At 54.0% G+C, this 13,241-nt stretch overlaps 1 gene segment (V, D, J or C); it reads right to left on the bottom strand.

Moving 5' to 3' along the window:
• Nucleotides 1-1,041: 1,041 nt before the first annotated feature.
• LOC132251336 (immunoglobulin heavy variable 4-59-like) lies at nt 1,042-12,109 on the bottom strand. The segment is given in 3 exon segments: nt 1,042-1,564; nt 11,618-11,943; nt 12,030-12,109. Coding segments are annotated over 3 exon segments (696 nt in total).
• Between the last annotated feature and the right edge of the window lie 1,132 nt (nt 12,110-13,241).

The following is a 13,241-nucleotide window of genomic DNA, read 5'->3' as shown; positions in this document are numbered from 1 at the left end:
GGTGGGGGAACTGGGAATGCCTGGGTCCTGCTGTGGGAGGAAGCGGCTGGGGCTTTCCCTGTGGCATAGATTGACCCTGCTGTGCGCTGTGAGGTGCTGGGGTCGATGGTGAGTGAGTCCTGGCTGCCTCTCTCTGCAGAGACTGAGGGCCTTGCAGAAGGTATCACATCCCTTGTGACCTGCTTGGTGATTCCCAGCTGGTCCCTGGACACAGGCAGCACCTGGCTGTGCTCTGGGAAAAGGGCACGTTTCCTTCAGACGGGCAGGGCAGGGCAGGGCAGGGCGGCGGTTTCTCCAGGTTTGGGGCCTTTGACTCTTTTTCTTGCTCTTACAGTCGCACTCTGTCTCTCTCAGGAAAAATTGGTGCTGGTGTCTGATCAGAGCCTGCTTCTGCCTCTTGTGCAGCCCCTGCGCGGCTCTGTCACCCTGTCCCCAGCTCAGTAATACGTGGTGGGGTTGGTGGCTGCCAGGGAGCGCGGCTGCAGGGACTGGTGGGTTTTGGTCCTCAAGATGATGATGCTGGCATGAGATCTTGCATTTCTTTTATCTCTGACACTGTCTTTGGTGTTTGTTTGTGGTTCTGTTGTACAACAGGGAGGGAGCATTGCTGCAGCTAAGATTGTCCAGGAAACTATAAAATACCCGGTGTTCTTGGGTGAGGTCTTGGTTGGAAAAACTGTGCAGCTTGGGCTCTGAGCTGGACTAAGCTCCTGCTTTCCTCCAAGTGGCAGGGCTGTGATGCTGGGAGTGTCAGTGGAGGACAGATGTGACTGTGATCCCTGGCAGCTGGAGTCTACTGTGCAGGAAAAACTGGAGTGGGAGAGGAGAACCTGCGTACTTCCCTTCAAGCATTTTTTAAATGTTTGGTGAATGCAATAGCAGAGAAGATGTGGTTTTTGAATTCGGGAGTATTGTGCTGGTGGTGCTTTGGGCAGGCAGGGCCAGGCAGTGAGGAGGAGCCCCACTGCCATACCCATCCATGCTGACAAGGCCCGAAATGCTCTGTGATGAAGCCTTCTTGAGACTTGTACTGCTTGAGAACCTATGTTTTGTCAAATGCCCAGCGAAGCTCTCAGGCCTTTGCTGTCTGCAATGTTATAAGTCCAATTATAACAACCCTCAGATGGCCAAGGATGATCCTATGAGAATTTCCCTCCATGTGTGTGAGGTTTTCAGGTGGAAAATTCCTTGTCTGGGCAGTTGTAATTTTGCTACATTAAGAAGAACAGGCTTCCCCTTTTTATGCAGCCCCTGCTCTGCTCTGTGTCACTGTGTCTCTGGCACAGTAATACGTGGCGGTGTCTGCGGCTGTCAGAGAGCGCAGCTGCAGGGAGAACTGGTTCTTGGAGGTGTCCTTGGAAATGGTGATGCGACTCTTGAGGGATGGGTTGTAGTTTGTGGTATCACTGTATCCATATATGTTCACCATCCACTCCAGCCCTTTCCCAGGAGGCTGCCGGATCCAGCTCCAACCGTAACCACCACTGATGGAGGAACCTGTGACAGTGCAGGTCAGGGTGAGGGTCTCTGCAGGCTTCACCACCCCTGGGCCAGACTCAACCAGCTGCACAGCAGAGACAACACCTAAAGAAAAGAGAAAGTAGGTGAAGAAGCAGGTCCAGGGAGGAAGCCCAGTGCTCTGGCTTCCCACCACCCTTCCCCACAACCTACATGGGATAGAAGAGAGAAGAGAGAGGAAGAGAAATAAGGAGCTCATTTCTGTTGCCCTGTAACAAGGGGGACTCCCAGAAGGCAAGAAGGGGCCAGGCATGGACTGAGGCTTCACGGCCCAGAAGCTGTATTTAAGCAGGAGCCCCTGGCCAGGGATTTGCATGCAGGTCCCAGGAGGGTGTGAGCAGCCCTGGGCTGGGAGTGCTCAGCACAGGGCCCTCCTCTCTCTGCACAGGGCTCTGAGTCTCTGCACAGAAGAAGGGGGTGGGATGAGCACAGACAGAGGGGAAGGGCCGGTGCTTGGATCCATGGCTGAACCAGGCTGTGGGCAGGACTCTGGCTTCAGTTCCCTGCTCTTCTCCACCCTCCTGATGACAGGGCACGAGTATCTCAGGTGCCCTTGATCCTCAGCCTTGGTCCATTTGGGCCTTCTCTCCTTAGTTGGGATAAGACATCCCCATTTGCCTGTTGGACAGGAGACGATGGCACCTAGCAGGGATGAGGCCATGTCCAAGCAGGTCATGTTGTGTGCCCGTGTGTCAGTAACCTGAGTTAGGGTATGGGTACTCAGTTTTGTAGGGATTTGGGCACCAGCAATGTTCCCTGAGGTGCCAGTGCTAGCTGGGGGAGCCTGGGTGCCTGAGGGGCTTGGGGCTGAGGCCCCTAGTCATGAGGTTTGTCCCTGATAGTCAGCCCCCTCTGGGCTTCACCGACCCCTGAGACCTGCTCAGAGCCCCACCTTGCCCCGCTCGTGTTCTGCCCTGGGGGCACCAGCTCCCCTCACTCCTGCCCCCCTGCAGCTACCTGCTTTATGCCAGCTCGGGTCTTCAGAGGGCTGGGCTGGGAGTGGAGGAGAGGTCCCCGCACCCTGGTCCTGCTTCATGTCATGGTGCCTCACGCTCCTGCTTGCTCAGGGTTAGGCTGGCAGCTCAGGGCCTGGACCCCATTGTGACACCCCATCTTGGGTCTGGAGATGGGGGATGGATCAGGGGAAACTGCAAATCAGTGTGCATACACATGCATGTGTGCCTGTTTGTGTGCATTTTGTTCCCTGGGTGCAGGGCAGTGGCTGCTGCTGATCCCTGCTCTCAGGGGATGTGTGTGGATTTCCCTTGCTCATGCCAGGTCCTTCCTTGTCCTTACAGCTCTGACTGGCTACAGCTCTGGTCCCGCGTTTGTTGTGCTCGTGCTGCACCGGCCCAGAGCAGACATCAGGGCCCTGCCCCAAGGAGCTCCTGCTTTTGCAGGAGATGCAAAGGCAGCAGGTGGGGTCGGTGTGGGGCAGCACAAGCTGATGAGGAGGCCATGTTGGAGTGGGAGATGGAGCTTGGAGCATACAGATCCAGGATGGGGCTTCCTGCTCCTGGGAATCACCTAGGGTAGAGCAGTTATTACAGTGAATAGCAGGGGCCTAGGGTGGAGTGTCTGCAGAGGTGGGACCTGGTCCTGGAGAGCCAAGGGGCCAACTTCCACCCTCCTGTGCATAAACACACACCTTGTCCATGCTCTGATGGAGACCAGACTGCTGGAAGAGCAGTAGGCTGGAAAGGGTTAATGAGGCCCTAATTACCTCTCAGTTGCAGTCATTACCTGCCCATCAGGTCCAGCTGCTCCATCAGACTCATGCCCCGGAGGCTGGTTCCTGCTGAGGAGCCCTCCCTTGCCTTGCTGCCTCATGAGCACCAATGTACAAATGAGCAGAGGTCCCAGGCACTGCAGGGTTGGAGCAGGGGAGGCTGATCTGGGGGGTGCTCTGGGCTGAGGTGTGGGTCCTTGCAAGAGGTGGATTTTCCCCACTGCTGTTCCCAGGAAGAAGCATCTCCCGAGGGAAGGAAACAGGTGGAGATTGCTCCTCAGTGGGAGGAGGCTGGTGTGGTGATGAAGGAAGGAGCCTGGTGTGGGGGCATTGTTGACAGGGGCACAGGTCTGGCCATGAGACCCATTAGAGAGCAAGGCAGCATCTTGCTGGGCCACTTGGGCGTTGTGGGGCCAGAACGCCAGAAAGCCTCAGGTGTGTCTGTGTCTCTGTCTATGCAATGGCCAGGGGCTGGCTAAGGTTGGGGCCATGAGCCTCATGAGACAAGGGGCAGGTGGGGTGTTTAGGGGCCTGGCAAACACTTGGGGTGTGTGGAGCTGCCTCTTGCTGGTGGGAAGGAGATGGGTCTGTGAGTGCTGGGGTTGGAGGGAGGGGGAGGGGCTGCCTCTCTATGCCAAGGGTGGCATATGGGTGGGGCAGGTGCTGCCCCCTGGTGGAGGAATCTGCCTGGCTCAACCGGAGCCTCTCCAGGGCCAGGGGAGGGAGCAGGAGCCTCCCTGGTTTTGTGTGTTCGTGCTCCCGGGGAACCCCAGCAGGAAGCTCTGATCTGGTGGGAATCTGAATCTCTCTGGACATGCCTGCCTCAGGACAGGCCCTGCTGAACTTTGGGATGCTGTGTCCTTGCAGGGCTGCACAGAGTTGGGGTGGCGCCCCCAGCTGTTGGAAGCTCAGCTGCAGGGATCTGGCCCTGGGAGTGTCTGCAGAGTGGGGGATACGGCCCTTGAGAGACAACGGGGACAACTTCCACTTTCTTATCGATAGGACGGTATCACCCCTTCCATGGTCTCAATGGGACTAGACAGCTGGGAGGGGAGCAGGCTTGAAAGGGTTGACATGGGACCTAATTATCTCCCAGGGCTGCAGTCACCTGTCATCAGGCTCTGCTGCTCCAGCAGGCTCAGTCCAGGGAGGGCTGCAGCCGTAGGTGGTTGGCCACTCCCTGCAGTCCTCTGCCCTGCAGGTGGGAGAGGCTGGGGGGGAGGCAGTGTGCAGAGGAAGGTGCCCAGGTGAGAGGCATTTCCCCTCCCTGGCCTGGGATCCAGGCTGAGCTGCAGAGTTGAAGACCTGAAGTGAAATCTCCCCTGGGTGCCAGACACCCCTGGGTCTGAGGCTGGGGGATCTCTCTGGGTGTCCCTCCAAGGCCTGTGGGGGGTTTATTCTCCTGCATGGAGCTGGCAGCTGCTTTGGTGTGGCTGGTGCTGTCCCCATCAGTGCAGTTCCAGTGGGGCATGTGCAGGGCTGTAGAGAGATCATCCCGGGTGCTGTGGTCGTGTCTGTGGCAGAAGGTCGCCTCTGTCTCTCCTGCAAAACTCTATTACAATGTCATTAATATGGGCCGTGCAGAGGGCAGACATCCCATCACTTCTAAGTAACCCGAGTTAGATACATTCCTGAGGGGGGGTAAACATGCTCCCTCTGCCTGCATGACTGGCATCACATACCTGGGTGAGGGGCTTAGGCTCCCGATTTGCTCTAAGCAATTCCACCCTGAGTAGAGGGGGAGGGGCTAGAGACCCTGCCAGTCTGCCCGGCAAGAAGCGATGCATTTCAAATTGGTTGCCTGGCAGCCAACAGGTGCTGGCCTCCATTGGACCAGGTAAATGATGTCATAAGGTCCATACATGTTAAGGACTGCCCAGGATCAGGGGTGGTGTGGTGGGGCGAGTAGCAATGATGAAAACTCAGAGAGAGAGAAGAGTTGGACCATCAGAAAACTTGCTCTCAGTTTTGAAACTCATGATCAAGGAACTGTCTTCCTCCAGAGGGAATCTCCACCTGCCTCTGGATGAGACTTGTGAGTAAGCTAACTGAGGTCTAACTCGATACATAGCTTGCAGCCACACAGATGTGTGATCAAAGGCTACCCAGCCATGCCAGTTTGCTCTATGGGATTTTTCTGATATCACTCTACTCTGTACCCTATCCAAACCTGCTCCTTGTAACCAGTAAAGTTCTTCTTTGTGCCTAGCGTGGGAGACATACTGGGAGTGGGTCTAGATTATGCCTCGGGGTCCCCTTGGTTCGGCTAACTAAGGGAGACCGCGATTTGTGCTTTAGTCTGAAGGAAGCCCTGACGTTCTTGAAGTGGGGCGAGTGCCCTTGAGGGCCTCTAGGCCTGTGTTTCCCAGGGGGCACAGTGCCAGGATCAGGCCAGACCCTGGGTGGTGGCAGCACTACCCCAGGCTAGTACTCCAGGAAGGGGTTGGCTACACCTGAGGCACCCGCAGGGAGACACTCGGAGCCTGGAAGGTAGGTGGGTGCAGTGAGGTGGGTGGCTCAGTGCAGGCCCGCCACAGTTCCTGGAGAGGTTAACTGTAGGAGTATTGCAGAGAGACTGTGCTGGAAGGCAGTAGCTGCTGAACCTGTGCTGGAGCTCAGCAGGTGAGTAAGGGGATCAGACCAGATGATGCCAACATCCTCTCCATAATGCACGTGCCCTTGGGGGTGCAGTTTTCTCCAAGTCCCTCTTCCAGCAGGCAGAGGTTAGCACCTTGTGGGCGTATGGTACCCAGAGCTGTGCCCGTGGTTTGAAGGCAGTCATGGCTGTGGGAAGTGAAGCTGTCAGTGAGGATGATGTGTTTTGCCCCATGGTGTTTTGGGGAGGCTGGGCCTCATCTTGCTGCACAGGTGGAATTGAAAGAGCAAGTGATGTTGCATCAGGATGAAGCTGTTCATGGGCTCCAGGTTTTGAATACCTGTGTGGCAGACTTACTGATTCAACCCAGCAGGCCCTGGGCTCAGAAATCTCCATTTTGATTGATGGACCCCACCCACCAATTAGGTAAGGTAAGGGTGGGTGGAGCCAACCCCACCCTTCCAGGATTGGGGGAGGAGGGCAAGGAGACTCCCACACCTGATGGTAGCTGCATTTTGCAGGTCTGGCAACACACTGGGTATGGAGCCACCAAAGCAATAAAAGGAGCCGTGTGCTCAGCACATGGAAGATGCATCGGGGGGAAGAAAAAGGAAGATGGTGCGTGGACCAGATGGCGTGGGGCTCAGACTGCACATGCAGTCCAGGTGTGCATTCCTTGGCAGCTGGCCAGGAAACAGTACATGGATCGGTGCATGGAGCCCAGATACTGGGTGCGATTCGAGGCGGCTCAGGTCTGCAATCCCTAGTCATGCACAGGGGCAGGCTAGTGATATGGGAACAGCCTCCCATGGGTCCAGGAGCTGATCAAGCCCTGGTGTTGCACATGGTGGCCTGGGCCTCCAACATTTGCCATAAAAAAGCAAGCCAAATAGTGCATGGGTCGTCACACAGGGCCATGAGCTGGCCTCAGGATGGGGGAGAGAGCCTGGGCACAGGCCAGTCACTGAAAGGAGAGGCGTCTGTCCTGCAGAGCCTTCCAGGCTCCGAGTGCCTCCCTGGGGTGCCTCCTGTCCGGCCGACCCCTTCCCTGGAGCACCCCCGCTAGCCTGGAGTTCCCACTGCCACCATCCCAGGCTCTGGACTCAATTCTGGCTCTGCACGCCTTGGAAAATGCAGGCCTGATCGTCCACTTGGTACTAGACCCAATACAGGCACTTCCCCAAGTCAGGGGCTTAATAGGAAAGTCTCCCTTAGTCCGCAGACCTAAGGCGCCTCCTCGGCATAATTTAGACCCACCCCTCAGTAAGTCTCCCACACCGGTCACAAAGGAGCACTTCATTGATGACAGGGGGTAGAGCGGAAACAGGGTAAAAGGTAGAGCAGTATCAGAGGAATATCAGAGGAATCTCATACAGCAAACCAGCAAGGCTGAGGTAGCCTTTTGATCACGCATCTGAATTACTGTAAGCTAAATATATAGTCGGATCTCGAGTAGCTTACTCACACGCATCGTCCAGAGGTGGTTGGAGTTTCCTCTGGAGGCAGGACACTCTTTGAGCTTGTGGTTATGAGGAGAGAGCCTGTTTCAGATGGTGAAGCTCCTCTCCCAGTTTCAGATTCACTTGGATGACCGCATGGCTAATGGCTGCCTTCTTCCTGGACCGGGCCTTTAAATAACCTTTCTGACCTCAGCAGCCCGGTCCAATGGAAGCTGCCAGTGCTGGCCACTAGCCAACCAATTTAAAAACCATCACTGGCTACCTGGGCCGGTGAGCGGGGCTTTTCCCTCCCCCCACACCCCCTCTCCCCCAGGTGACCACAGAATCCACATCCGAGGCACCAGGCTTTTCTGGTGTAGGTAGGGAGGAAGATCCCCCTCCCTGAGGGATTCAACACCAGCCTCTCACGCTGGCAGAGACAGATTTCTAGAGAGGGGCACAGACGGTGGCATTTCTGCCACTCTGTCCCCACCCCTGGCAGAGTAGTGCCTCTAGGTGTGGACGTGTCTGAGGCCAGGAGGAGGCAGCCTTGTCCCTGTTGGGTGCAGAGGAGCAGAGAGTCAGTGCTTGGCTTGCTGGGTGCAGGGAGTCACAGTGGCGCTGAGAGCCAGAGGCAGACTGTGTGTATTTAGGGTTTGGTCAGAGGATGGAGACGTAAGGGTCCTAGCTCAGGGCAATGCCAGCTGTGCCTAATGCCTCCAGGCTGCTGGGAAAGCCATGTCTTGGGTGGTTTCTGGAAGGGTCCTGTCCATGGAGATATGGGGGTCCTGGAGATGCAAGAGCCCCTCCCCTTGCAGCTGGCCTTACCCATGGGAGGAGCAGCCTGGGCCTGCTCTCAGGTGCCAGGCTTGGCTGGTGCTGAGCAGAGAGCAGGGTCCAGGCCCTTACAATGTCTCCCTGCCTGCTGCTCCTGCTTTCCTACCTGGTGACCATTGTGATCCCTTCCCCATGGCTGCCCGGGTGCAAGGGTGCGGCTGTTTGGGCACAGAGCAATCTCTGCCCTGCAGGTGCCCAGGGCCTGCTGCGTGAGAAGGAGCTGGAGCCCGGGGAGGCACCAGGCTGGAAGAGAGCTACAGAGCCGTGTCTGTGCAGGGAGGTGTCCTTGTGCAGGCTTCCACGTAAAGATGGTCCCTGCAGAGGTTGTCACCTGAGAGAGTCTATTCAGCTCAGTAAAAGATGAGCTTCCAAGATGCCAAAGGTATTTGGCCACCCCGGTTCCATAACAGCCTTTGGGATCGCTGTGACAAGTATTCCTGAGTGGGGTTTGAATTATCTGATGAAATACAGAAGCAGGAAGGAAGGTCCTGAGTGGCTGCTGAGGATGTGATGGCCTTAGGCCTAGGATGATTCAAGGAGGTAGAGGAGTTTCTCTTTGTTTGGTGGCCATGAAGATGAGTGCTATGGGAGCCAAAGGGAGTTAGGAACACTGTCATGAACATAGAGAAGTGGCAGCAGCATGACCCGAAATCTGGAAAGAAATGGGAAAAGAAAAGAGGAAACTGCATTTCTGGAGCAGCTGCTCGATGCACCTGGAGCATCACCAGACAGAGGAGGAGAGAGGCATGACATGGAAACAAAGAAGCAGCTTATTAGGAAGATGGGGCAGAGAAGAATCGACTGTCAGGCGGCTGGAAAAGACAGGAGACCGCGTCAAGTAGAGGGAAACAGAATAAATAATCACCGACAAGAATTCTCTCCTGGAGTCAGCGTGACGTTGAGAAAGCGACAGTTAGCGGAGGAAGGATGGCGGAGTTGCACAGTGACAAGTAAAACTTTTCTTAAATCCTTTGTTTGGGCTATTGGTTCAGCCTGAAGCAGCATTGTAAAGGAGAAACCCAAAATAAAATACAACAAACCCAACAGCGTTTAAAGCACTTAAATGGGAAGTCGCCCTGTTTTGGGACGCTCCTATTTTAGAAGAAAAGACAGAATCGCATTTGAGTTTACACTGCTTGAGTTTGTTTGGAAGGTCAAAATTAAAAGGGACATAACACTTACCTCTACAGGAGAAGGCTTTAATCAGTAGGTTGGGAAACAGGCTTCTGTCAGTTCAGCCAACTCAGGCGATGCTGAGACCTAAGAATCAATTTAGAAAAATTAGATAGAAACCTAATAAAAGATGTTTAGCACAAAGAACACCCAGTGGGTTTTCATTTTCTGGTTTAATAGAAGATAAAAAACTTTTTTTTTTTTTGAGAATGCTCAAAAACTCACAAGGATAGACCAGTACTCCATTGCTTAATGGTTAAATACACCCAGAAAAACTCTTTTACAACAGTCATGGGAGGCAAGACTCAGGGTCACCAGTAAAAGAAAGAAATGAGGAATGATCTGGTAATTTGAGACTTAATATACTCAAGTGTGATTTATATACGCCAAGAGATTACAGTGAATACTCTACAAACCCTCACACTGTGCCCGAAAAACTGGAGTGGTAGAGGAGAACCTGGGTACTTCCTCTCCAGCATTTTGGAAATGTCTGGTGAATGCAATTGCAGGAAAGACATATTTGTTTTTTTTTTAATTCAGGAGTATTGTGCTGGTGGCTGTTTGGGCAGGCAGGGCCAGGCAGTGAGGAGGAGCCCCACTGCCATACCCATCCATGCTGACAAGGCCCCAAATGCTCTGTGAATGAAGCCTTCTTGAGACTTGTACTGCTTGAGAACCTCTGTCAGAGGTTGTCACCTGAGAGAGTCTATTCAGCTCAGTAAAAAGATGAGCTTCCAAGATGCTAAAGGTATTTGGCCACCCTGGTTCCATAACAACCTTTGGGATCACTGTGATAAGTATTCCTGAGTGGGGTTTCAAATATCTGATGAAATACAGAAGCAGGAAAGAAGGTCCTGAGTGGTTGCTGAGGATGTGATGGCCTAGGAGGATTCAAGGAGGTGTAAGCATTTCTCTTTGTTTGGTGGCCATGAAGATGAGTGCTATGGGAGCCAAAGGGAGTTAGGAACACTGTCATGAACATAGAGAACTTGCAGCAACTTTACCCAAGACCCAGAAAGAACCGGGAAAAGAAAAGAGGAAACTGCATTTCTGGAGCAGCTGCTGGATGCACCTGGAGCATCACCAGACAAAGAGGACGAGAGCGGCATGACATGGAAAGAAAGAGGCAGCTGATTAGGAAGATGGGGCAGAGGAGAATCGACTGTCAGGTGGCTGGAAAAGACAGGAGACCGCGTCGAGTCGAGGGAACGGAAAAAATAATCACCGACAAGAATACTCTCCTGGAGTCAGCGTGACGTTGAGAAAACGACAGTCAGCGGAGGAGGGATGGCGGAGTCGCACAGTGACAAGTAAAACTTTTCTTAAATCCTTCGTTTGGGAAATTGGGTCAGGCTGAAGCATCATTGTAAAGGAGAAACCTAAGGTAAAAGATTATATGGGAGATAACACTTACCTCTACTGGAGAAGGCATTAATCAGTAGCTTGGGAAACAGGCTTCTGTCAGATCACACAACTCAGGCAATGCTGAGACCTAAGAATCAATGTTAAAAAATTAGATAGACACCTAATAAAAGAAATTTAGCACGAAGAACACCCGGTGAGTTTTCCTTTCTGGTTTATTACAAAATAAAACACCTTTTTTTCTTCTTTTTTTTTTTTTTTTTTTGGTGAGAACGGTCAAACGCTCAATAGGACAGACCAGTACTCCACCGCTTAATGGTTACATCGACCCAGACAAACTCTTTTCCACAAAAAGACATGGGAGGCAAGACTCAGGGTCACCAGTGAAAGAAAGAAATGACGAATGATCTGGTATTTTGAGACTTAATATACTCCACTGTGATTTATATACGCCAAGAGATTAGAGTGAATAGTCCACAAACCCTCACACTGTTTAGGAAAAACTGGAGGGGGAGAGGAGAACCTGGTTACTTCCTCTCCAGCATTTTGGAAATGTTTGGTGAATGCAATTGCAGGAAAGACGTGTGTTTTGAATTCAGGAGTATTGTGCTGGTGGCCCTTTGGGCAGGCAGGGCCAGGCAGTGAGGAGGAGCCCCACTGCCATACCCATCCATGCTGACAAGGCCCCAAATGCTCTGTGATGAAGCCTTCTTGAGACTTGTACTGCTTGATAACCTCTGTCTTGTCAAATGCCCAGCGAAGCTCTCAGGCCTTTGCTGTCTCCAATGTTATAAGCCCAAATGTAACAACCCTCAGATGGCCAAGGATGACCCTATGAGAGTTTCCCTCCATGTGTGTGAGATTTTCAGGTGGAAGCTTCCTTGTCTGGCCTGTTGTAATTTTGCTATATTAAGATGAACAGGCTTCCCCTTTTTGTACGGCCCCTGCTCTGCTCTGTGTCACTGTGTAGCTGTTGCCTCTGGCACAGTAATACGTGGCGGTGTCTGCGGCTGTCAGAGAGCGCAGCTGCAGGGAGAACTGGTTCTTGGAGTTGTCCTTGGAAATGGTGATGCGGCTCTTGAGGGATGGGTTGTAGCCTGTGCTATCACTGCTTCCAGCTATGTACCCCATCCACTCCAGCCCTTTCCCAGGAGGCTGCCGGATCCAGCTCCAACCGTAACCCCTGGTGGTGATGGAGTCGCCTGTGACAGTGCAGGTCAGGGTGAGGGTCTCTGCAGGCTTCACCACCCCTGGGCCAGACTCAACCAGCTGCACAGCAGAGAGGACACCTAAAGAAAAGAGGAAATAGGTGAAGAAAAGGTCCAGGGAGGAAGCCCAGTGCTCTGGCTTCCCACCACCCTTCCCCACAACCTACATGGGAGAGAAGAGACAAGAGAAAGGAAGAAAAATAAGTAGCTCATTTCTGTTGCCCTATAACAAGGGGGACTCCCAGAAGGCAAGAAGGGGCTGGGCATGGACTGAGGCTTCACAGCCCAGAAGCTGTATTTAAGCAGGAGCCCCTGGCCAGGGATTTGCATGCAGGTCCCAGGAGGGTGTGAGCAGCCCTGGGCTGGGAGTGCTCAGCACAGGGCCCTCCTCTCTCTGCACAGGGCTCTGAGTCTCTGCACAGAAGAAGGGGGTGGGATGAGCACAGACAGAGGGGAAGGGCCGGTGCTTGGATCCATGGCTGAACCAGGCTGTGGGCAGGACTCTGGCTTCAGTTCCCTGCTCTTCTCCCCCCTCCTGATGACAGGGCACGAGTATCTCAGGGGCCCTTGATCCTCAGCCTTGGTCCATTTGGGCCTTTTCTCCTTAGTTGGGATAAGACATCCCCATTTCCCGGTGGACAGGAGACGATGGCACCTGGCAGGGATTAGGCCAGATCCCAGCAGGTCATGTTGTGTGCCCTGGTGGCAGTAACCTGAGTTAGGGTATGGGTACGCAGTTTTGTAGGGATTTGGGCACCAGCAATGTTCCCTGAGCTGCCAGTGCTAGCTAGGGGAGCCTGGGAGCCTGAGGGGCTTGGGGCTGAGGCCCCCAGTGCTGAGGTTTGTCCCTGATAGTCAGCCCCCTCTGGGCTTCACCGACCCCTGAGACCTGCTCAGAGCCCCACCTTTCCCCGCTCCTGGTCTGCCCTGGGGGCACCAGCTCCCCTCACTCCTGCCCCCCTGCAGCTACCTGCTTGTTGCCAGCTCTGGTCTTTAGAGGGCTGGGCTGGGAGTGGAAGAGAGGTCCCCCCACCCTGGTCCTGCTTCATTTCATGGTGCCCCAGGCTTCTGCTTGCTCCTGGTTAGGCTGGCAGCTCAAGCCCTGAACCCTATCGTGACACCCCATCTTGGGTCTGGGGTTGGGGGATGGATGAGGAGAAGCTGGAAATCAGTGTGCATGCACAAGCATGTGTGCCTGTTTGTGTGTGTTTTGCTCCCTGGGTACAGTGCAGTGGCTGCTGCTGATCCCTGTTCTCAGGGGATGTCTGTGGTTTTCCCCTTGCTCATGCCAGGTCCTCCCTTGTCCTTACAGCTCTGACTGGCTACAGCTCTGGTCCAGCCTTTGTTGTGCTCGTGCTGCACCAGCCCAGTAAAGTAAA

Source organism: Alligator mississippiensis, chromosome 7 (genome assembly GCF_030867095.1).
Source record: "Alligator mississippiensis isolate rAllMis1 chromosome 7, rAllMis1, whole genome shotgun sequence".
Taxonomy (NCBI): domain Eukaryota; kingdom Metazoa; phylum Chordata; order Crocodylia; family Alligatoridae; genus Alligator; species Alligator mississippiensis.
This window is presented reverse-complemented; position numbering and strand designations above follow the sequence as displayed.